This window comes from Ranitomeya imitator, chromosome 4 (assembly GCF_032444005.1).
Source record: "Ranitomeya imitator isolate aRanImi1 chromosome 4, aRanImi1.pri, whole genome shotgun sequence".
Taxonomy (NCBI): Eukaryota; Metazoa; Chordata; class Amphibia; order Anura; family Dendrobatidae; genus Ranitomeya; species Ranitomeya imitator.
Genome location: NC_091285.1, coordinates 638,519,557 through 638,545,075, shown reverse-complemented (window position 1 = coordinate 638,545,075; position 25,519 = coordinate 638,519,557). Strand labels below are relative to the sequence as shown.

The 25,519-nt window shown below is 43.6% G+C and overlaps 1 protein-coding gene across 1 annotated transcript; it reads right to left on the bottom strand.

Annotated features, from left to right (window-relative positions):
- Nucleotides 1-6,755: 6,755 nt before the first annotated feature.
- Nucleotides 6,756-15,288, bottom strand: LOC138677038 (uncharacterized). Its single transcript, XM_069766846.1, has 4 exons — nt 15,235-15,288; nt 15,020-15,072; nt 13,254-14,099; nt 6,756-6,952 (listed from the first exon to the last, which is right to left on the bottom strand). The coding sequence occupies exons 2-4, from the start codon at nt 15,066-15,068 to the stop codon at nt 6,825-6,827; spliced, it is 1,023 nt and encodes a 340-aa protein (XP_069622947.1). The 5' UTR covers nt 15,069-15,072; nt 15,235-15,288; the 3' UTR covers nt 6,756-6,824.
- Nucleotides 15,289-25,519: the final 10,231 nt, after the last annotated feature.

Genomic DNA, 25,519 nt, shown 5'->3' with positions numbered 1-25,519 from the left:
GCGGTCGGCAGATATGGTGGGGGGAGCGGAACCGATGAAGAGGTGAGGTGGCACCTCACCGGGGAAGGTGAAGCAAGCTGCAAGTGTCACGGGGTATGGAAAACAGCCAGCGGCTCTGTGCCCAGAAAAACACGCCTTTTTCACCCGTCTGGCCCGCCCTTGTATCTTATTACCTCTTTCTCTGCCTCTCAGATCTTGCACGTGTGCCTGCGCAGTTTCACTGTGCTCCCTCACCTCGTCACTGTGCAGTCCTCAGGAGCAAGATCTGAGAGGCAGAGATGCAAGGGCGGGCCAGACGGGTGAAAGAGGCATGTTCTTCTGGGCACAGCGCGCTCTCTGGAAGTACCAGTAATAGGTACAAGGGCGGGCCAGACGGGTGAAAGAGGCATGTTCTTCTGGGCACAGCGCACTCTCTGGAGGTACCAGTAATAGGTACAAGGGCGGGCCAGACGGGTGAAAGAGGCATGTTCTTCTGGGCACAGCGTGCTCTCTGGAGGTACCAGTAATGGGTACAAGGGCGGGCCAGAGGGGTGAAAGAGGCATGTTCTTCTGGGCACAGCGCGCTCTCTGGAGGCACCAGTAATAGGTACAAGGGCGGGCCAGATGGGTGAAAGAGGCATGTTCTTCTGGGCATAGCGCTCTCTCTGGAGGTACCAGTAATAGGTACAAGGGCGGGCCAGACGGGTGAAATAGGCATGTTCTTCTGGGCACAGCGTGCTCTCTGGAGGTGCCAGTAATAGGTACAAGGGCGGGCCAGACGGGTGAAAGAGGCATGTTCTTCTGGGCACAGCGTGCTCTCTGGAGGTACCAGTAATAGGTACAAGGGCGGGCCAGATAGGTGAAAGAGGCATGTTCTTCTGGGCACAGCGCGCTCTCTGGAGGCACCAGTAATAGGTACAAGGGCGGGCCAGATGGGTGAAAGAGGCATGTTCTTCTGGGCATAGCGCTCTCTCTGGAGGTACCAGTAATAGGTACAAGGGCGGGCCAGACGGGTGAAATAGGCATGTTCTTCTGGGCACAGCGTGCTCTCTGGAGGTACCAGTAATAGGTACAAGGGCGGGCCAGACGGGTGAAAGAGGCATGTTCTTCTGGGCACAGCGTGCTCTCTGGAGGTACCAGTAATAGGTACAAGGGCGGGCCAGACGGGTGAAATAGGCATGTTCTTCTGGGCACAGCGTGCTCTCTGGAGGTACCAGTAATAGGTACAAGGGCGGGCCAGATGGGTGAAAGAGGCATGTTCTTCTGGGCACAGCGTGCTCTCTGGAGGTACCAGTAATAGGTACAAGGGCGGGCCAGACGGGTGAAAGAGGCATGTTCTTCTGGGCACAGCGCACTCTCTGGAGGTACCAGTAATAGGTACAAGGGCGGGCCAGACGGGTGAAATAGGCATGTTCTTCTGGGCACAGCGCGCTCTCTGGAGGTACCAGTAATAGGTACAATGGCGGGCCAGATAGGTGAAAGAGGCATGTTCTTCTGGGCACAGCGCGCGCTCTGGAGGTACCAGTAATAGGTACAAGGGCGGGCCAGAGGGGTGAAAGAGGCATGTTTTTCTGGGCACAGCGCGCTCTCTGGAGGTACCAGTAATGGGTACAAGGGCGGACCAGAGGGATGTGCTACCGCTCTTGGAGACAGGGAGGGCTGACCAATCCAAGCCGGATTTGTATACAACAACCAGCCAATCGCTGGTAAGGTACATTGGCTGGTTGGTGTATATTGGATACCACATACAGTACATCACCAGTACCTGTTCATACAGTATAGCACCAGTACATGCAGTACAGTATACAAATATCCAGCCGTCAAAACCCCATCATGGCTACACCACGAAGAAAGAAATATGAAGCCAGTTTCAAACTTAAAGTTGTAAACTTTGCCACGGAACATAATAACTGCGCTGCTGCAAGACAATATGGAGTAACAGAAAAGATGGTCCGGGACTGGAAAGGAAATTAAAAAGCATTAAAGAGTATGCCAAGGGGTAAGTGTGCGTTAAGAAGAGGCACCACACATTGGCCAGAACTTGAAAGACCTGTAGCAGACATGGTGAATGAGCACCGCCAAAGCGGTTATGGAGTGAGACGAAATCAGATACGTTAGTTTGCACTTCAGTGGGCCAAATCTAACCCAGATCACAGCAACAGCTTAAAGGCCACTGTATCCTGGTGTACTAGATTCATGGCAAGGCATAATATGGTACTGAGGCAAAAAATGAAAATTGCCCAAAAATTACCCGCAGATCTTTATAGCAAAGTGAATAGTTTCCATCGATACGTAATACAACAGCGCACTAAACATGACTGTCCGTTAAGTAGTATTGGAAATATGGATGAAATTCCGATGAATTTTGATATGGTTGATAATAAAACTGCCCATCAAAAAAGTGAAAAAAAAAATTATAATTAAAACAACGGGGCATGAGAAATCCAGTTTTACAGTGGTATTAGGATGCACAGCTGATGGCGCCAAACTGAGAACAATGATTATTTTTAAAAGAAAAACAATGCCTAGACCCAAGCTCCCTGTTGGTTGTTTCGTACATGTGAATGAAAATGGCTGGATGGATGAGGAAGGTGTAAAGCTATGGGTTGGTAAAGTATGGAGCAGGCGACCAGGTGGACTTATTCAAAAATGGAGTCTATTGGTGTGGGATATGTTCAGGCCTCATTTAACTCCCAGCACCAAGCAAAGGCTTGCAAGACTAAACACTAGAGATGAGCGAGTGTACTCGTTGCTCGGGTGGGCTCCGAGTATTTGTGACTGCTCGGAGATTTTGTTTTCCTCGCAGCAGCTGCATGATTTACAGCTACTAGACAGCTTGATTACATGTGGGGATTCCATAGCAACCAGGCAACCCCCACATGTACTCGGGCTGGCTAGTAGCTGTAAATCATTCAGCTGGGGCGATGAAAACTAAATGTCCGAACACTAAGGGTGACCCGATGTCACTGTTCTATAGGGGAGATCGTCGTGGGATATTCGTTATTAATCGGACTATGGCGGAAAGTAAGTATATGGTTGGTTTATTATTTTTCCTTTTATTTTTGCAGGCGCTCGAATATGGTAAGTATGGTGAAATTAAGAATAATGAAATACTTTTTTCTGGCTGTGTCTTTATTTTTTATTTTTTTACACTTTCAGTACAATAGCATTAGTGATGGATAGGCGTCTTATTGATGCTTCTCTATTATTAACCAGGCTTAATGTCATCTTATATAGCCTTTCTGGCTATAAAATATAGGGGGACCCCATGTCATTTTTTTGGTTAATTTCTCTGGATTGGCTTTATTCTATGTTGTGTGTGTCTGGCTTTATGGTTATTTATGTTTGTTATTTTTTGTTTTTCTTACAGCTGTTGTATTATTTGGTGACTTTTATTACATTGCTGCCGCATCATCTGTACATCATATGAAGTACCTTCATAAATTTTGGACTATTGAATGGATACAATAATCATCAACCAGTGGTGTGATGTGAATGTCATCATACTAAGCCAGTATCTATGTGAATAATGCTATTAATGAGTTAGGTTGTGTGTACTATTCATTAATATCTATGATGTATGATGTTTTTGTCTATGGAATGTGGAGAGTGTCATTTAATTTTTTTTTTAGATCTGTTGTTCACTCAATTATGGTGTTGTTTACTATTGTATCACAGTATTTCACCATTATTATTTTTAATTTATTATTAATTTTTTCTTTAAATGATTGAATCAATATACACAGTTTTTGTGCATGTATAACTGTTGTTTTGCAAATTGTATATTGTGGTATATTTTCATTATGATCATATTTCGCTTAATGAGATACAATTTTTATTGCCACATATGCACTTTAGATGACACTTTTTGCACTTTCTTCATCAATGGATATTGCAGTGGATCTGCTTATTTAATATATTAGACACTGTGCTCTTTCACTTACTTTCTCCATGCTTAGACTTCTGTGTAAGGGACATGTGCGCATGCTCGTGGCGCGTGCGTTCCGGATCATCGCCGCCGGCGCCTTAATGTGTGACGCTTCCGGGTCACGGTTGCTAGGGGAATGACTACCTGACCCCTCGCGTCATATCGGATACCGAGCAGTGATGCAACTTCAGGCGCTAGGATCGCGTGCTCATGCGCCATACCAAATGTCCCGCCTTTCAAACAGCTGGTGCTAGGCATATATATATTACTAGTGACACACAAATCTGCGTACGCGAAACGCGCGTAGGGGCTGGCAGTCTGGTGGCAACACTATATGACCGGTATGGGTAAGGATCAATTTTGAACTATACACTGCATTGTTTGCCTCTTAAAAGTCCATGCACTCAGTTATTTATGGTTTAGTATATTAAAAAACTTTGTCCTACCGGTCATATACTTCTATTTATTGTAGTGTTGCTCTCCAGACCCTCCTCTTTTTGCCTTGTGTCCTTCACATGTAATTTCACCTTCATAATACTTGTCTACTTAATATTTTAGTGATTTTATTGCCATTCATACTCTGTCTATGTATAAATAAATTTTTTTTAATTTACTTTAAAGACAGTTCTCATGACTCCAATTGTTCTAATTTTTCATGTTTATGGGAGTTTTTCTGTCAAAATCATCTGACATGGTCAGATATTGTATATATTGAATATTTATCCGATTTAATTTATTCATATGCCTCTTCTGATTAGTAGGCCCCAGGTGACATCATGGCTGAGTCATGCCACATCGATGACGTCACACCAGGCTACAAATCAGAAAAGGTGTTGGGGATTCCAGCAGGAAGGAGGCAGATTGAAGGGATCTGTCCGATGGCAATGGACTACTGACGAGGCCACTGGTCCAGGGTCCTTCAAACCCATTCACTCATATCTAACGTCTATGTTTGAGGGCCTCCTCAGCGAAAGTAAAGTTCATTTGACCTGAGAAATTATCTCAGCAAATTCCTTCATGACCGACCCCACCTCCATGGATGGTTAAACCTCCCTTCGGGCCAATAATGGAGCCACTGTACAGACACTACCTCAGACACTGCAGTTGTGTACTATGTGCCCTCAGCTGCGTGTTCCCTCAATCCCTGCGCCATATTTCCACCTCACGCAGTCCGAATGTGACACCTGGAAAACTTGCCTCCTCTTTTTTTGGAAAAGTAGGCAAGAATGACAATTAACATGGCTGCCATTACAGGTCTCGAATTTCCTTCCTGATCATCCAAACATCCCCTGTTCCTGTATCACCTAAATCAAAAGTTGTATGACAGGAGCGTAGCTGCGGGGAGTGTGGGATAGCAGTCACACCCGGTCCCTGGTACATGTAGGGGCATATTAAACCAACAGTGATATAAATGGCACTTGGTAGGAGAGAAGTATTAGGCCTGAGGTTCTTTCACGCTATACATCTAATATAATTAAGGACATTGGTATAGAAAATGCTATATAAATAAGCTATGACCATACAGCGTCATGGCCAGACGGAGGACACAAAAGTCTTCTTTTGGCTTCCACCTAGCTGGTATATTTTTCTGGCTATTAGGCCATCATGCAGAATATAGTAAAAATCGGATAAATGTTCTTAATATTGAGGTCTATGGATGATGGACACCACTGGTAGATTTTGGTCACAGCATCCATTTAATAGATATCACAAAATACAGTCCAGGCAACTATGAGGGATTTACTGAGATTACAGACATAAGGTCGTGTTAATTACGGTATATTGGTGCAGCAATTATCAGATTATCTACTTTATTGCTATATAGCTTTGTAGCTTTATTAGATAAACAAAAGAAAAAAAGGCTAAAAGCCTCTGCCAGCTCACCGATACCACAGGGCGCGGAATTTTAAGGAGCTGGAACTACCTCTTAATTCCATATATTGTAGCTTTATTAGATACCTGCCTGAAGAAGCGTGTTCGTATCAAGCATCCATGTCCTATAGCACCAATAGCCAAGTACTTTAGATGGATTGTCCATGATTACTCTATATTTTTACTATGAGCCTTAAAACTAATGCGCAGAGAGTTTCTAATAGAAGCAGTCGCCTGCCTGTTGTATCCGGCGCCAGCTCAGTGTGGTCACCAACTCCTTCCCGTAGGCGATTCAGCTGCTCCACGTTACCAGAACAACTCTTCTTCATCTGGGCTGCTCCGTCGACAGGACGTGACTGCTGACGTCATGCTGATTGATTGACAGCTTGGCAGCAGGGAACCGGCTGTCAATCAGCATGACGTCTGGAAATCACGCCCCATCAACAGAGCAGGGTGGAAGAGAAGCCGCTGCTCTATCAACATGACATCGGAGAAGCCACAGAATCGCCGGCAGGAGTGGTCAATGACCAATCTGTGCTGACAGAGATCGGCGCGGGGCACAACAGGCAGGTAGGTAGTAACTACCTGCCTGTCACTTCTTAGGCACTTGAAAAAAAAATGATATACTCCTGGATAACTCCCTTTTATAGTATCCATATTTCAAAATGGGTCACAATGGGGCAATCTTTAATTTTGAATGCCTTCATAATGGCGATTCTCTATGACGAGAGCTTCATTCTCAGCAGTTATTGTGGATCGTGCCCTGGTGCACAGGGGCTCTTTGCGATCTGTGTCCGCCCCCCCACATAACCTCCTGTATGCAGTGTGAGGCCCCGCATAGCCCCCTATATACAGTATGAGGGCTGCACTTTGCCCAGGTCTAAACTGTGTGATAAAACTAAGCTCCCTATAGTGAAAGCACAAATGAGAGCATTTTTCTGCAGTCTCTGCATGAAGAAATGAAGCTGCTTCTGACTTATTTTTAAATGTATTTTATTGTTACAAAAAATGAGTATTTGTGTTAATGAACCCAGATGACCGGTTACTAGGCGCTCTTGCAGCATCGGGCACTCGTCCAGTCTGTGTTAAGGCATTCGCAGACACATGAGTTGGCGGTCTTGAAGTTGTATGATCCACAGCCCATTCCACAGGAACAGGAGACGGGAGTATATCCTGAAAGTGTAAAAAAAGGAAATGTCATCCTGCAGAACACACTGCAAGGTCCACGCTCCTCCATACTTGCTTGGATATTTTCAGAAGTCGCATAGAAGTTAATGCAGAGGGACAGGCAGGTGCATCCACCTCTGCATTTGTGGCGCTGAGTTGTGGGGCCCTATTCTTGAGATTCCTATAAGTCTTAGAGGCTAGATCCACATCACAATTGTGACATATTCTACGTATACTGTATGTCATAACGTTCTAGTATAAAAAAAAATACCTCTTTTAACCCCTTCATGACCGAACGATTTTCTTTTTTTTTTTTTATTCCTTCCCCCCTAATTCCAAGAGCCGTAATTTTTTTTTTTTTATTCATCTGTCGTAGCAATTTGGGTATATGTGATAGTTTGATCACTTTTAATTGGATCTTTTAGGGGAAGGTGCAGCAACTGAGAAACAGCAATTCTGGTGTTTGTTCTTCTTTTGCCCTTGTCCACCAATCAAACAACACTTTCCCAATTACTATATTGCCCCACGTAAAAACAAAACAAATCATGCCTGTACTCCCCTCCAGCAAGCACGTCATGTCACACGGGCCCCAAGAGATTCGGCGCTCACTTTGCAGGAACGGTTCCGGCACTGGTGTGGGCTGTTTTTATTTTACATGGGGGAATTTATTAGTTGAGAAGAGGTTGTCTGAGGGATGGACAGCCCCTTTATTACTTTTATACTACAGGTCCTTCTCAAAAAATTAGCATATAGTGTTAAATTTCATTATTTACCATAATGTAATGATTACAATTAAACTTTCATATATTATAGATTCATTATCCACCAACTGAAATTTGTCAGGTCTTTTATTGTTTTAATACTAATGATTTTGGCATACAACTCCTGATAACCCAAAAAACCTGTCTCAATAAATTAGCATATCAAGAAAAGGTTCTCTAAACGACCTATTACCCTAATCTTCTGAATCAACTAATTAACTCTAAACACATGCAAAAGATACCTGAGGCTTTTATAAACTCCCTGCCTGGTTCATTACTCAAAACCCCCATTATGGGTAAGACTAGCGACCTGACAGATGTCAAGAAGGCCATCATTGACACCCTCAAGCAAGAGGGTAAGACCCAGAAAGAAATTTCTCAACAAATAGGCTGTTCCCAGAGTGCTGTATCAAGGCACCTCAATGATAAGTCTGTTGGAAGGAAACAATGTGGCAGAAAACGCTGTACAACGAGAAGAGGAGACCGGACCCTGAGGAAGATTGTGGAGACGGACCGATTCCAGACCTTGGGGAACCTGAGGAAGCAGTGGACTGAGTCTGGTGTGGAAACATCCAGAGCCACCGTGCACAGGCGTGTGCAGGAAATGGGCTACAGGTGCCGCATTCCCCAGGTAAAGCCACTTTTGAACCATAAACAGCGGCAGAGGCGCCTGACCTGGGCTACAGAGAAGCAGCACTGGACTGTTGCTAAGTGGTCCCAAGTACTTTTTTCTGACGAAAGCAAATTTTGCATGTCATTGGGAAATCAAGGTGCCAGAGTCTGGAGGAAGACTGGGGAGAAGGAAATGCCAAAATGCCTGAAGTCCAGTGTCAAGTACCCACAGTCAGTGATGGTGTGGGGTGCCATGTCAGCTGCTGGTGTTGGTCCACTGTGTTTCATCAAGGGCAGGGTCAATGCAGCTAGCTATCAGGAGATTTTGGAGCACTTCATGCTTCCATCGGCTGAAATGCTTTATGGAGATGAAGATTTCATTTTTCAGCACGACCTGGCACCTGCTCACAGTGCCAAAACCACTGGTAAATGGTTTACTGACCATGGTATTACTGTGCTCAATTGGCCTGCCAACTCTCCTGACCTGAACCCCATAGAGAATCTGTGGGATATTGTGAAGAGAAAGTTGAGAGACGCAAGACCCAACACTCTGGATGAGCTTAAGGCCGCTATTGAAGCATCCTGGGCCTCCATAACATCTCAGCCGTGTCACAGGCTGATTGCCTCCATGCCACGCCGCATTGAAGCAGTCATTTCTGCAAAAGGATTCCCGACCAAGTATTGAGTGCATAACTGAACATTATTATTTGATGGTTTTTTTGTTTGTTATTAAAAAACACTTTTATTTGATTGGATGGGTGAAATATGCTAATTTATTGAGACAGGTTTTTTGGGTTATCAGGAGTTGTATGCCAAAATCATCAGTATTAAAACAATAAAAGACCTGACAAATTTCAGTTGGTGGATAATGAATCTATAATATATGAAAGTTTTATTGTAATCATTACATTATGGTAAATAATGAAATTTAACACTATATCCTAATTTTTTGAGAAGGACCTGTATATAAATAGGAGTTTTCCAAAAACGGCAAGACTGACTATGCTTTTTTTTTATCTCGGAAAATAGGGGAAGGGGTAAATCATACTTTTATACTTTTTCTTTTTTATATTTTTAAAACCTGTGCTCAGATAACACCTTATCCGAGCACGTTCGCTCATCACTAAATTGCAATAGCTCTTTATTTCTTGCACTTTTCATTGTAATGCTGATGGTCGTACTATTGGGTGTTGCATCATCATCATCATACATACATGTGACATAACAGTAGACCTGGGGGCCATCATTGAGTCAACGGCTGTCATAGATAACCAATGGCACCCCAAGATGGTGTATTAGAGAAGGGCAATGAGAATACAATAGGAAACATCTCCTCTCGTACCGCTTAGATGTCAAAGTCACTATTGACCATAGCATCTAAGGGGTTAGACAGCCAGGATTGCTGTTCTCCACATATAGACTGCAGACGTCAGGACGAGGTTACAGAGCTGTTTTGTTTTGAACGACTTCATTTCATAATCCATATTACTGGGTGTACTTTATTAGCCAGACCAGACTTTCCCTTTAACCATAGTATAAATAGCAGAGTGTATAAAAGCCTGGTCCTGCCGACTCCTGATCTGCACAATTCGGAGTATTTGCTGAAACACTATCTACACACCGATACATTGTAACAAACCAGCATACTACAATGCCTTGTGCGTAATCATTGCGTTATATAGAATTTATAATTACCATCAGCTAATTAGCATTGCTGATTGCTCCACCTATGCATGTTACCACCTATACAGAAGTCTCGTAGTATCGCTAGTCTAATGTTAATCTAGCCAATAACCACCTCTGCTTACAAAAATGGATGCAGAGGTAAGCCCATTCTAGTGCCTCACGTAAAGGAAACCCAAAATCAGTTGCTTAATATAAAAGTGACATAGTTGTGCTGACATATAGCAACACTCTGACTCAGGGCCGCCATCAGGTCACTACTGCCAGACTGGCGTATGGGGCCCAGTGGGTAGAGGGGCTCGCATCGGTCCCCGTCTCATCTGCTCACTGGGCCCCTACTGGTGGCGGCTTAAAAAATCTTTTGGCCAAAACAAAAGCTGCCGGCTATATGTGTGATCTGGTGATGGGACCTGTTAATGTGTGATAGGTAAGAAGTGGAGTTTTTCCAAGAGAGTGCGGTGGGACTGTGGACAGTTCGAGGGGCGGAGGCGGGGCTGGGGTGGAGCCTGGGCGGAGTCTCAAGGGGGCCCCGAAAATTTTGCCAGTATGGGGCCACGAAATTTCTAGTGGCAGCCCTGCTGTCACTCAGCAGATGTGTAGATATGAGTGATCTATCCCTAGATACCAATCTGCCTGGATGCCTACCCAGATGCGGAGGTTGGCACCCTAAGAAAACCAAGAATGGCACCCCCGCTCGTACGACGGCTGTCCCTTATCTCCTAGTCACACCCTATAAGATTTCAGTCAAAAACAGAGGCCCAGACAGCCTGTGCCAACTATATGACAACGTGCTTAGGGTACGTTCACATTTGCGTTGTGCGCCACTACGTCGGCGACGCAATGCACAACGCAAATAAAAACGCACCAAAACGCACACAAAAACGCTGCGTTTTGCGACGCATGCGTCCTTTTTTGCCGAAATTTGGACGCAAGAAAAATGCAACTTGTTGCGTTTTCTGCGCCCGACGCTTGCGGCAAAAAAACCGCATGCGTCGCACAACGCAGCACAACGCATGTCCATGCGTCCCCCATGTTAAATATAGGGGCGCATGACGCATGCGTCGCCGCTGCGTCGCTGGACGCAAACACGCAAAACGCTAATGTGAACGTAGCCTTACATAGTTTGTGCACAGATATTAAATATATATAACCAGTAAAGGGTAAAGATATGTAAATGTGGAAAAAAAAAAGGGGGACAGTACACTCAATCCTTGCCACTCATAACCAATGCACATGCATATCACCGATATGCAGTCACAAAAATTATTGGTATCCAGGTACTATAGCAGCATAACAATTTTGACCATATCATCATCTCCGGACCATTGGATTTACACAGGGATTGCGCATGCGCAAGTAGTCGGGGTACAGCGCAGGTACAATTAGCGTGTAACAGCACAGATCTTCCCCCATCTATGTGCAGCATTTGTAAATGCACATATATTATTAAGGGCCATCAATACATTATAATGACCAAGTTTAACTGTGCCTAATGCTGTATAAATGCTGACAAATAGCTGCGCCATTACGCAAGATATATATACAAGGGGGAAAAAGCGCACATAACCAGTTAGCCACTATGCTCACCCATATAAGTTGCTAGCAAATACATAACCATTTAAAATAATGCAGTGCCCAAATAACATAAAGTACGTGGGAGGGGAGAAGAAGAAAACGGGGGGATTACAGTAACAAAAATCAGATGCAAAATACAATAACTGGACCTAACGTACCACTTCTGGTTCTGGCTAGTAATAATGGACAATAGGTCAGAAAAAAACAGCAATAATTTTGCTGTTCATTCAAGCCGTCCAGCACAAGAATTCGTAGTCTAAATATCCACTGACATTCTCGTAGAAGAAGCTTGTTCAGTTTCCCACCACGTGGGTTCCGTCGCACTACCTTAAGGACACAAAATGACACCACCTTTGGGTTATTCTGGTGAACGTGCCTCACGTGACTGGCCAAAGGTGTCTCTCATGTTTAATATCACCAAGATGTTCACCATGTCTACGTAGTTCCCTTCTGGTTTTCCCGATGTAATTAAGTGGGCATGAACACGTGGCCATGTAAACTGCACCTTCTGTTTTACAGTTGGCAAAATCTCTGATAAAATAGATCCAGGAGGATAACCCCTCTGACGGAACCTTCTTTTAAGGTCATGAGCCTGTATGACAACGTCAGACGTTTAGGTATTCCCCTCCGAAGGGAGCCCGGATGATAACTATCCCACCTCAGGAGGCTATTGGTGGATGTAGGTTTTCTGAATGTCTTGATGGTAATACCCCCCCTTCTCATTTTTACTAATTTGGAGGTCAAGAAAGGTGATGGTCTCCCTAATGTATCCCTGACACAAAATAGATGGCCTATCCTAGTCCAGCAATATATTATTGGATCGGTTCAGGGGTCTGACTTTTGGCATTCGCACCGGTCGGCTGATGGAAGGGGCCACCGCACACACAGTATTGAGGCACATTCCTTTTCAAGTGAATATGCAAATTGTCTCTTCAGAGAAAAAGAGAACTTCATCTCTATAGCACCACCTTGAACTATAGAGTTCAAGTCCTCTTTTTCTCTTAAGAGGCAATTTGCATATTAAATTTCCCAGAGGAGCATTGCACGGCAAATAAGCCTCCTTACCTTGACAAGCCAGAGCTGGTATGTCACTCTCCATAAGGAGAAGCCTTACCCCTTATTCAAGTGAATGGGACTGAGCTGCAGTAACAGGTATAGCCACAGCCAAAAGTAAGGTGCTGTGTCTGGTGAATAATTAATGGACGCCATACTTGCTGGAGAGTCATGTTTTCTTCAATCAGCTGATAGGCAGACCTCCATTGGTCCAATATTGAAGGCCAATCCTAACCCCTTTAAAGCTATTGATATATCAGACCTAGTGAAAGGTAAACCTAATAGCTAACTACCTGTTACATAACACTAGATAGCCAGATAAATTTACTAAACCAGGGGCAAACGCAAAATGTTTAAAAGGAAGGGCTCCATGCTTGATGGCGCCCACTGTGAAGAGGTCATCTTTCTACATAACCATAAATCCATATACATTGAGCTCCCGCTATTATTTTATGTAATTTTTTTCTATGGTTTCTATAGAATGGCATTGGTGGAGTTACAGGATAATATGAGACCCCTGATATGAGCCCCTGTATATTGAACATTACCTCCAAGCTACATAAATAATGACATGCTAAGCCATTTAGAAGACATGTACAAGACAATGGTGACAGTTATCTTACCAGTTTGGCACTTGGCGGTGTTCCCGCTTGTTCTTACATCTACGCAAGTCAAAGAGCATGCACATTTTGCAGTATTGGTGCCTCCTCCTGAGTTGCTTCCACTTCCTCCAGAGTTTCCTCCACCTCCTCCAGAGTTTCCTCCACCATATCCCCCGCTTCCTCCAGAGCTTCCACCACCGTAACCTCCGCTTCCTCCAGAGCTTCCTCCACTTCCTCCAGAGCTTCCTCCAGAGCTTCCTCCGCTTCCTCCAGAGCTTCCACCACCATAACCTCCACTTCCTCCAGAGCTTCCACCACCGTATCCTCCGCTTCCTCCAGAGCTTCCTCCACTTCCTCCAGAGCTTACACCACCATAACCTCCGCTTCCTCCAGAACTTCCACCACCGTAACCTCCGCTTCCTCCAGAGCTTCCTCCGCTTCCTCCAGAGCTTACGCCACCATAACCTCCACTTCCTCCAGAGCTTCCACCACCGTAACCTCCGCTTCCTCCAGAGCTTCCACCACCGTAACCTCCACTTCCTCCAGAGCTTCCTCCACTTCCTCCAGAGCTTACACCACCATGACCTCCACTTCCTCCAGAGATTCCACCACCATAACCTCCGCTTCCTCCAGAGCTTCCACCAACGTAACCTCCGCTTCCTCCAGAGCTTCCACCACCGTAACCTCCGCTTCCTCCGGAGCTTCCTCCACTTCCTCCAGAGCTTCCCCCACCATAACCTCCACTTCCTCCAGAGCTTCCACCACTGTAACCTCCACCTCCTCCAGAGCTTCCACCACCGTAACTTCTGCTTCCTCCAGAGCTTCCACCACCATAAACTCCGTTAGTTAACCACCAAAGCTGTGTATCTGCAAATCCACAAGTTACAGATTATTTGGTGAGTTCCACAAATGCTGCACAGTTTGTCTCCATAACTGGTGTTGATTTGTGTGAGATTTTCTCCTTCAACAGATTATGGGAAAACTACCCATCTATCTTAAACTAAATTTGAGTTAGTGAGCAAGCTGTCTCTCATCTCTCAATGCCTGGAAAAGACTTTTACCCCTAAATATCTTAGTATTGGACTAATACTAGAATTAGCCAATGTATATATAGTGCAACACCGCCACAGTAGAAGTGAAGTATTACACACATTTAATTCAAACACAGCCTTAATAATGGCAAAGTGACCTGAACATATATAGATATAGGCTAGCGGATGGTAATCTTTCTTCACTGCTGTGCTGTCACACGTCTGTACAGTTTGTTCTGTGTTTTATGGCTTTCTCTCTCTATCTCTCTCTATTGCTAAGCTGTGAGCTGAGACGTCCTCTCACTATTAAGATTCACCACAAAATGGCTGCTGCATTACCTGCCTCAGCTTTTATACAGGCAATGACAGTACCTCCTAATTGGCTGTGCTATACCATGTGATGTTATAGCTGCAAGGCTTTACTTGGAAGTCCAGCTGCCACTGAGGTCATGTGAGGCTTCTTTTGGTGACACAATTTTCGATAATGTGTAGAATAGCAGTTGCTCAATAGCGATTTGCACAATTCAAATGTCAAAATATTTGTCAAGTTCTGTGAATTACCAACATTTTTACACAAATTAGCTTTGCACTGAGTCAATTTGCTAATCTATAATTCCAGCCTTTCTTTTACTACCCATTCTCGACTACTTCTATGTTCCCGAGGACCATCTGGTTAGCTGGTTGAGGTGGTGCAGATGATATCTTTAGTCTATTGTCTACCAGTGAGTTGTGTTTGTAGTTGATTCGGATACTTACATGCCGAGGTTACCAGCAGGCTGCACACCAGGAGCGTAAGAAACGCCATTTTTCTGCAAATCAAAAGGACACACATGAGATATTAGATTTTCTGCCTTGACCTGGCATCCCCTATAACCATTCTTTTTACAGGACCCTAATATCTACTGACTGCCCCTTTACTGAACCATCTATTCTTCCTTTCCTGCTATCACCCTATTATCCCAGCTACTTACCTTTCTTTGCAAGGTGCAAATGTGCAAAGTCTGCATCCAGTCCCTTTTTATACCCTGCTACATTTTCAGTCACATACACTAGAATTTTTGACACCGGATTTCACCCTATAATTTTAATAGGTGTGGACCCGCCTGACACCACCCCATAATAATGCAAATACCTATTTTACGTGCCATTTAATTTCATGAGAACAAAAGAAAATTGTGCTTCCTCCTTTGGATGATAAATACATTAAACTCATTGGAAATTTAGGTGAAAATCATAGTGTCAGCGGGATCACGTTATTGGATTTGCTCCTCGATGCTCCTTATGGAGATGCAAATGGATTGATAGAAGTTGGACAGCCCCATTTTTTACCAAATCTGGATTTTCTAAACCCACTGAGTGCATTGGAAAATAGTATTACATGGCATCTCTTTATTGTCCACCATGGTGGGAGACGCTGCCTTTACTCTGGTTCATAGTGCGGAGATTCAGATATTGCTTTCCATATCCCATAAATAGGCACATTTGTTATAAAATGACTTTTTTAAGCCTTAAAAATAATTGTTCATTGTGTAAACTTGGGCATTACTGAACAGTATCAACAAGATTATGGTAAGACTTGTTATATATACCGTATTTATTTAAATAAACCACAACATATGCCCAAATTTTGAAGTAATGCATCAGACCCCAGAACAATACCTAAAATAAATTCAGACCCCGGAATAATTTCAAACCCTAACAAGACCCCAAAATAAAGTCATACTTCAGACCAGACACTAAAATAAATTAGGACCCCAGACCAGAATAAATACATTCTGCAAAGTGCAGACTTCAGACCAAACCCAAAATTTAATTAGGACCCCAGATTGAAAAATCAATTTAGAATCCCACACTAGGCCTCAAAATAATTTCAGACCCAAGACCAGACTACTCCTGCCAAATTCATAACATAAATTCAGACCCCAGACTAAACCCCATAAAAAATTCAGACCAAACCTAAAAGGAAATATAAACCACAGAATAAAAGCATATCCCTAACTGAGCACTAAAATAAATTCATACTTCAAACCAAACCCTTAAATAAATTAGGACCCCGGACCAGACACCAAAATAAACACATTCCCCTGAAATAAATGCAGACCTCAAGCCAGAACCAACATTTTATTCAGATGCCAAAAAAGTAAATAATTCTAAGCATTAAAAAAAAAAAAAAAATAGAAACGCCAGATCATAAAATTAATTTATACCCCTAGGCCAGGCCCCAAAATAATTTGAGACCCAATACCAGACCTCAACACACATACACACACACAAAAATCCATAAAAAAATTCAGATCCTACACCAGACTCCAAAACAAGTTTGAACCCCAGACTACACTAGAGACCCTCCAAAGAAATAAATATCCATTTGCCAGAGCTTCCAGGGGACTACCATAAGTCTGACTACAGAGGTGGTAAAGAATTTGAATTACACAAGTTGCAAGTACACCGGGACTTGGTGATTTGTGGGTGTCCGACCACCGGGACCTGCACCGATTGGCATAACGGGGAATTTTTGTACCGTACGAAGGCACTTTTATATCCCCATTACAAAATGGTACGGCAGGTTGGAAACTCATTTATATATAACCCCCTTAAAGGATCACTATTCACTAAGGCACAGCTCACCTAGGCCATAGTGTTCTAACCGATGACTTTAATCATTGTAACTATGTGTGATGTACCGCTATTAGAGACGAGAGAATCAGTTAGAAGGACACTGGTCCAGTAGATTAGTAGACCCGATGTGACATCATGCATCAGTCATGCCACATCAATGACGTCACACCAGGCCTACAAATCAGAAAAGGTGTTGGGCATTCCAGTAGGCAGGAGGCAGTTTGAAGGAATCTACTGACATGGCCACTGGTTCAGGGTCTTTCAAACCTATCTGCTCATATCTAAGTCTATGTTTGAGGGCCTCCTCAGAGAAAGTAAAGTTCATTTGACTTAACGAATCATCTCGGCAAATTCCTTCATGGCCAACCCCTCTCCATAGATGGTTGAACTCCCTTTCTGCCAATAATGGAGCCACTATACAGACAATACCTCAGACACTGCAGTTGTGTACTATGTGCCCTCAGTTGCATGTTTCCTCATCCATGTACCATATTTCCACCTCACGCAGTCCGAATGTGACACCTGGAAAACTTGCCTCCTTTTTTTTTGGAAAAGTAGGCAAGAATGACAATCAATATGGCTGCCATTACAGGTCTCAAATTTTCCTTCCTGATCAATCAAACATCCCCTATTCCTGTATCACCAAAATCAAAAGCCTAGGAAAGCTGTATGACAGGAGCGTAGCTACCGGGGGTGTGGGATAGCAGTCACACCCAGTCTCTGGTAACTGAAGGGGCATATTAATCCAATAGTGTTATAAATGGCACATGGTAGGAGAGAAGTATTAGGGCTGAGGTTCTTTCATGCTATACATCTATATATATAATTGTCTAAGGGTTTTTCCGTCTGTCTGTCTGTCCTGGAAATCCCGCGTCTCTGATTGGTCGAGGCCGCCAGGCCTCGACCAATCAGAGACCGGCACAGCATCGACGTAGAAATCCCGCGTCAATCAGCAACGGGCACAGCGACGATGATGTCATAAAGGACGTAGACATCCCGCGTCTCTGATTGGTCGAGGCCGCTAGGCCTCGACCAATCAGCAACGGGCACAGTGACGATGATGTCATAATGGTTGCCATGGCAACAATGATGTCATAAAGGTTGCCTCGACCAATCAGCGACGGGCACAGTCTGCCGCGAATTCTGGAATCATCATTGTCCATATACTATGGGGACATGCATATTCTAGAATACCCGATGCGTTAGAATCGGGCCACAATCTAGTCTAATATAAATAAGGACATTATTATAGAAAATGCTATATAAATAAGCTATGTCCATACATCGTCATGGCCAGACGGAGGACACAAAAGCCTTCTTTTGGCTTCCATCTAGCTGGTACTTTTTTTCTGGTTATTAGGCCTTTTACATCATGCAGAATATAGTAAAAATTGAATAAATGTTCCTAATATTGAGGTCTATGGCTGATGGACACGACTGGTAGATTTCGGTCACACTCTCCGTTTAATAGATATCACAAAATACAGTCCAGGCAGTCCACAGGTGCTCGGTGGGATTTAGATCCGGATTAGATGCTGGCCACTTCAGAACACTCCAGAGCTTTGTTTCCATCCATTTCTGGGTGCTTCTTGAAATATGTTTGGGGTAATTGTCCTGCTGTAAGACCCATGACCTAGGACGTAAGCCCAGCTTTCTGACACCGGGCACTATATTGCGACCCAAAATCCATTGGTAATCTTCCGATATCATGATGCCTTGCACACAGTCAAGGCACCCCAGTACCAAAGGCAGCAAAACAAACCAAAACATCTTAAAACCTCCACCATATTTGACTGTAGGTATTGTGTTCTTTCCATTGCATGCCCCATTCCCTTTTCTGTAAATGGTAGAATGATGTGCTTTACCAAATATCTCTATCTTGGTCTCATCTGTCCACAAGAAGCGTTCCCAGGAGGATTTTGGCTTACCCACATACATTTTGCCAAGCTGCAGTCTAGCTTTTCTATGTCTTTGTGTCAACAATGGGGTCCTCCTGGGTTTCATGCCATAGCATTTCATTTCATTCAAATGTTGACGGATAGTTCACTGTGACACTGATGCAATCTGAGCCTGCAGGACAGTTTTTCTTTGGAACTTGATTGGGGCTGCTTGTTCACCATCCAGACTATCCTGCATTGCAACCTTTCATCAATAATGCTCTGTTGACCACATCCAGAGAGATTAGCTACAATGCCATGGGTTGTAAATTTCTTGATTACATTGCACACCATGGACAAAGGAACATCAAAATCTCTGGAGATGGACTTGTAACCTTGAGATTGTTGATATTTTTAAAAATGTTGATTCTCAAGTCCTCAGTTCTCTTCTCCCCTTTCTGTTCTCTGTGTTTAGTCTGGCACATACAGACTGTAACGGTATTTCCGGTGCCCCACATGGTTCCCCTTCCACATCCATGCAGGGACATCAGCGTGTTCCCTCCTTCCATACTGTTCTGAGTAACAGCAGCTTGCCTAGGGCGCATAAGCGCCACTGCTCTTAAAAAGGCAGCATGAACATATAGTAAAATGCCCTCAGTCTATAGATGAGAAACATTTAGTGTTAGTGTTCACCTGCAAGATGGCTCCCAGTCAGCATCGGACTGGAGCACCTTGGGCCCACTAGAGAAAATCATTCTTGGGGCCCACTATGTAGCTACACAGAAATAAATACAAGACCACCAATTGTGCGATAAAACATCAGGGTATAATATAAGGTAGTACACATCTTAATTATATAGCAGGGGTTGGGGTAGCCCCTCAAACAAAATAAAGTAGCCCCCTCATAGGGTACAATCTATCCCCCTCACAGAATATACTGCAGCCCCCTATAGAATATAATGTAGCCCCCCCCCCATAGAATATAATGCAACCAGCCTCAGAGTATAATGCAGCCCCCATAGGGTATAATGTAGCCTCCTTAGAGTATAGTGCAACCCCCCTCATAAGGTATAATGCAGCCCCTTCATGGAATATAATGTAGCCCCCTCATAGGGTATCACGCTGCCCCCTCTCATAGGGTATCATGCAGCTCACCCTCATAGGGCATCATGCAGCTCACTTCCCCCATAGGGCATCATGCAGCTCACCCTCCCCATAGGGTATCAGGCAGTTCACCCTACCCATAGGGCATCATGCAGCTCACTCCCCCCATAGGGCATCATGCAGCTCACTCCCCCCATAAAGCATCATGCAGCTCATTCCCCCATAGGGTATCATGCAGCTTACCCTCCCCATAGGGTATCAGGCAGCTCACCCTCCCCATAGGGCATCATGCAGCTCACTCCCCCCATAGGGCATCATGCAGCTCACTCCCCCCATAGGGTATCATGCAGCTCACTCCCCCATAGGGCATCATGCAGCTCACTCCCCCCATAGGATTGCCCACACCTGTTTCTTGCCACAGGTGAGTTCGAACGAGCATCACATGATTGAAAAAAAAATTGTTTACCCATAATTTTGCAAAGGTGCCAACAATTTTGTCCAGGCCCGTTTTGGTGGTTTTGTGTGAAATTATGTCCAGTTTTCCTTTTTTTCCTCAGTTTTTTTGTGTTGTTCCAATACGCACAAAGGAAATAAATATGTGTATAACAAAACGTGTAATTTCAATTTCAAGGGTCCCAACACTTTCGGCCATGACTGTAAATGTCCTTCTTGAGTTATTAGGCTACACTTTTTTTTAAATCATCTTGGGCAACAATAAAGTCAACCCACCATCCGTCTACAATGGGTAGTTTGACCCGTATTTGTATAGGCAAGCAGTTATTTGCTATCATGTCACCAAGACAGGATCAAGGGCAATGGGTTTAACTACAAATCCCAATTATTAGTTTTGACATGCTCTTAAAGTGACCTTTCAGGAAAATGGATATGTGCCCATACTATCCCCAAATTTATTCATGTCTAGGCTCATCAGTTTTGGAGATCTATGTGGGTCTTCATGTGCTCAGACCCACATGTGAAGGTGCTTGTTTCGGTCCAAGCAGTCCATCAGAGGTGACCCCCATCTCAAACACATATACGTTTGACCAAGGCAATTGTTCATGGGGTAGTGATATGGGTGGAGTAAAAATGAGGACAGGGGTTAAATAGTTTTAAAGTCGAGGGGGCACTCATCTGATGCCATTGATGATGTAATGCCGCCTTGACAAGTAGAAAATTGCCACAGTAAGAAAAACCTGACTTAATTCAAGTAATTTACATTTCGTGACACAGACGAAGATTAATATGGTTACCAATAAAACCTAGATAAACAAACAATTGATGTTTCATAAGGTCAAGCCAGAACTTTAATAAATCTAGGGTGTGCCTGGCATGGGGTGTACACAGTTTCCGCCTTATGGATTCGTGCCATTATATAACTGAATTTTTATGAATCAAAAATTGGCACAGCTGGTACCTGTCAATGACGCCACCAACATGAGTCAGAAAGGGTTTACATTTATTCCCACTCGCCTCAACTTCGTGAGATATTTATCATAAATGTATGATTACGTTTTACTAAAAAAAAATTGGAATAAAATTCCAAACAGTGATAATGCGAAAAAAAACATTTGGAAAAAATAATTACATAAATTTACTATATTGGAAATTGAAGGTGATGGTATAACTTGAGGACTAACTGGTCATACTTTTTAGGGGGCCTACAGAAATGTGACATTATAGACCTTTGTCCTATACCTACCATGATTGGTCATTCACTGCCAGATGGGTATAGACAGAGCTAACGAGTGGCATCATGTTATGATCCCAACTTCTCCTAGGGCCAAAAAGGGTATTTCCTGGGGTGTTTGTCCTTTGGGATCATCACAGAATGCAAAAGCAGTGGCGCTAGGGAAGTTTGTCAGTAGAATTAACCCTCCTAAGCCGTCTATATGGCCATGTAGGTCATAAGAAGCTGAATAAAATGATACCTTCATATCTGCGATCCAATGTCTCATTCCTGAGAAATCCAAGTTTTTCTTAATATGTAAATGAGCTTTTAAGATCTATGGGCCGGACATAGATCTCCCCGAGAATCTGCCTCCAGAGCTCATTCTAAATGAAAGATGGCACTGAAAGTTGGGGGACTTGTTGGAGATTTCGCATTGGGGCCTATGAGCTTCAGCCGCTGGCACTGGGCTCAACTTTAAGTGGCCGTCCCCTACATTTTTCACGGACAGGAAAATATATCAATGATGCTCTTAAAGGGAACCTGTCACCCCGTTTTTTCAAGAAGAGCTAAAAATAGCGGCAGAGCTGGGCTGTACATTAGTATATTTTGGAGCCTTTATTCCCCACCTATGGGGTGTACACAGTTTCCGCCTTATGGATTCGTGCCATTATATAACTGAATTTCTATGAATCAAAAATTGGCACAGCTGGTACCTGTCAATGACGCCACCAACATGAGTCAGAAAGGATCTACATTTATTCCCACTCGCCTCAACTTCATGAAATATTTATCATAAATGTATGAGTAAAATTCCAGACAGTGATAATGCGAAAAAAAAAATTGGAAAAAATAATTACATATATTTACTATATTGGAAATTGAAGGTGATAGTATAACTTGAGGACTAACTGGTCATACTTTTTAGGGGGCCTACAGAAATGTGACATTATAGACCTTTGTCCTATACCTACCATGATTGGTCATCCACTGCCAGATGGGTATAGACAGAGCTAACGAGTGGCATCATGTTATGATCCCAACTTCTCCTAGGGCCAAAAAGGGTATTTCCTGGGGTGTTTGTCCTTTGGGATCACCACATAATGCAAAAGCAGTGGCGTCAAGGGAGTTTGTCAGTAGAATTAACCCTCCAAAGCCGTCTATATGGCCATGTACGTCATAAGAAGCTGAATAAAATGATACCTTCATATCTGCGATCCGATGTCTTCCCGGGGCTTCAGGAAAATGGCCACGGGATGCCGCGCGTGCGCAGATGGAGATCACGGTGGCCATATTCCTGCAGCCGAGATGCGAACTCGGCTTCTGGAAAATGGCCGTCGAGATCGCCATCTGCGCACGCGCGGCATCCCGCGGCCATTTTCCTGAAGCCCCGGGAAGCCGAGAAGAACCATCTGCGCACGCGCGGCCTCACAAAGATGACCGCGCCCACCGATAAACGGCTGAATAGCGCAGATCGCGCTATTTTCCTTGAAGCTGCGCAGTGGATTCACCACTTGGACATGCGCACACCACTACGCCACCAACGGAGATCTGGGGAAGAAACAGCGCTGTCACCACGCCCATATGACCTGACCAGCATGAGTGACAGTCCAAAACGGCGACTTTACAAAGGTATTTCGGCAGTATGGGTGGGGAATAAAGGCTCCAAAATACACTAATGTAAAGCCCAGCTCTGCCCCTATTTAACGCTATTTTTAGCTCTTCTTGAAAAAACGGGGTGACAGGTTCCCTTTAAAATATATGAATATATCACAAACCACAACTAATGTTTTTCATAAATTACCATAAAAATATTTCCAGCATTCAAAAAAGGATTATCCCAAGGATGTCATGGAAGAACCTCGATGGTGGAGGACAAGGACAACAAGATCTCGTGATCATTTAGCTCTGACACTTTTTCCCCATTGAAGACTGAGATCCACTAAGAATGAGACAGTAAAAAACCTTTAGGGGATTAAAAAAATATTCCATCTATTCTGTGTTAAAACTTTTCTTACAAGTTTATTTAGACTGAAATTTTATTCTGAGCCCTACAGAGCTGAAGCTGAAAAATCGCTGCCAACCGAAATGCCACAATTACCTGTGTCTGCAAAGGGTTAGGATGCAATAGAGATCAGGACGCTCCAGGCGTTGTAAGTTAGTACACCCTCAATTTGGAATCACTGTCCTAACATGCCCTTGTCTTGTCATCATGTTCCAGTGTATTACGAGATAATCAGACGGTAAGTGAGAAGACAGAGAAAAAAAGATTACAGGAGACAATAAAGAACGGCAAATTCTCTAACAAATTTCTCAAATAAAATCAAACCAATGGCTCTTGCTAAGGACGACAATCATAAGGCAAAAGTTCAATGCTTTTAGTCCAAACACTTTTTTTTAAATAATTTTTCACATAAGCCTCATTGATAAAAAAAATAAAAATTCTCCAATTGAATACACAAAACACACAAGTATATGCACCTAATACTTATGTTATAATTTGTGATGGGCGAGCACTATAATGCTCGGGTGCTCGTTGTTCGGGTCGAGCAAATTGGAATACTCGGGTACTCGACCCAAGCAACGAGCCCAATGTAAGTCTATGAGAAACCCGAGTATTTTTACCGCGATCCCCCCGGGGGGTCATTTTAAGGTCTAAAAATGTCTGCCAATGATGGAAACACTGCTCAAATGACACGGGAACATCATGGGGATCACCCCTGGAAGCATTTCTGACTCCTAGGTCACAGCTGTAAGAAATGTTGTCAGAGTTTCACGCCATTTTTACAGGTGCACCAAAAGACATACAAAAACAAAACCAAAATGGATTTTGCTGGAAAATATGTTAAAGGGAATCTGTCACCTGAATTTCGCGGGACCGGTTTTCGGTCATATGGGCGGAGTTTTCGGGTGTTTGATTCACCCTTTCCTTACCCGCTGGCTGCATGCTGGTCGCAATATTGGATTGAAGATCATTCTATGTCCTCCGTAGTACACACCTGCGCAATTCTCCAATTACCAAGGAGCGGGTCTCCTAGACTCATAATGCCCATACACTAAGTGTATGGGCTGACAAACATTTGCCCATAGGGGGTATATTTTTTTAAACAATTTTTTATGGGGATCATAAGATACCCTTGCCAAAAAAATTGACTGGCTGCAGCAGCGTGGAACACTTTAACCCTGGTGATCTAGTGTCAGTGGATGATGAGATGTGGGGGAAGGCCTCATTAAAAAGTAGGCCCAATTTAAAGGAGCGGGTCTCCTAGACTTTTAATGCCCATACACTAAGTGATTGGGCTGACTAACATTTCCCCATGTGGGTTACAGTTTTAAAAAATTATTTATGGGTATCATAGACACCCTTGCCCAAAACATTTAATGGCTGTAGCAGCATGCAACACATTCACCATGGTGTTCTACTGGTGGAGAATGAGGAGACATAAGATAAATCATACTGAAATCAAAGAAATGAATAAAAGATGTGAATCCACCTATGAAAGAAAATAGCAAAATGGAGGGGCGAACATATAAAAGTATTTGAATAATTTTATATTATAGATGTATACACTACCTCTTTAGAGGACTGTCCAGAGATAGGGAAAATGGGAACAGAACACGTTAAACCTTGTGATCTAGTGGTGGAGAATGAGAAGACATTGATGAAGGCCTCATTAAAAACTAGGCCCAATGTAAAGGAGCGGGTCTCTTAGACTAAAATATGCCCATACATGAAGCGCATGGGCTGCCAAACATTTCCCCATTGAGGGTAAATTTATAAAAAATATTTTATGGGCATCGTAGACACCCTTGTCAAAAATTGTACTGGCTGTAGAAGCACAGAACCTGTTAACCCTGTTGATCTAGTGGTGGAGAATGAGGAAACATTGATGAAGGCCTTATTAAAAACTAGGCCCAATGTTATGGAGCGGGTCTCCTAGACTTGTAATGCCCATACACGAAGTGCATGGGCTGCCAAACATTTCCCCA

Bases quoted from the DNA above. Each gene is read 5' to 3' on its own strand.
- LOC138677038 (XM_069766846.1), bottom strand. From the start codon at position 15,068: ATGGCGTTTCTTACGCTCCTGGTGTGCAGCCTGCTGGTAACCTCGGCA. The intron at 14,100-15,019 runs GTAAGTATCCGA...GTGGATTTGCAG, and splicing joins CCTGCTGGTAACCTCGGCAT to ATACACAGCTTTGGTGGTTA. The intron at 6,953-13,253 runs GTAAGATAACTG...TTACACTTTCAG, and splicing joins CACCGCCAAGTGCCAAACTG to GATATACTCCCGTCTCCTGT.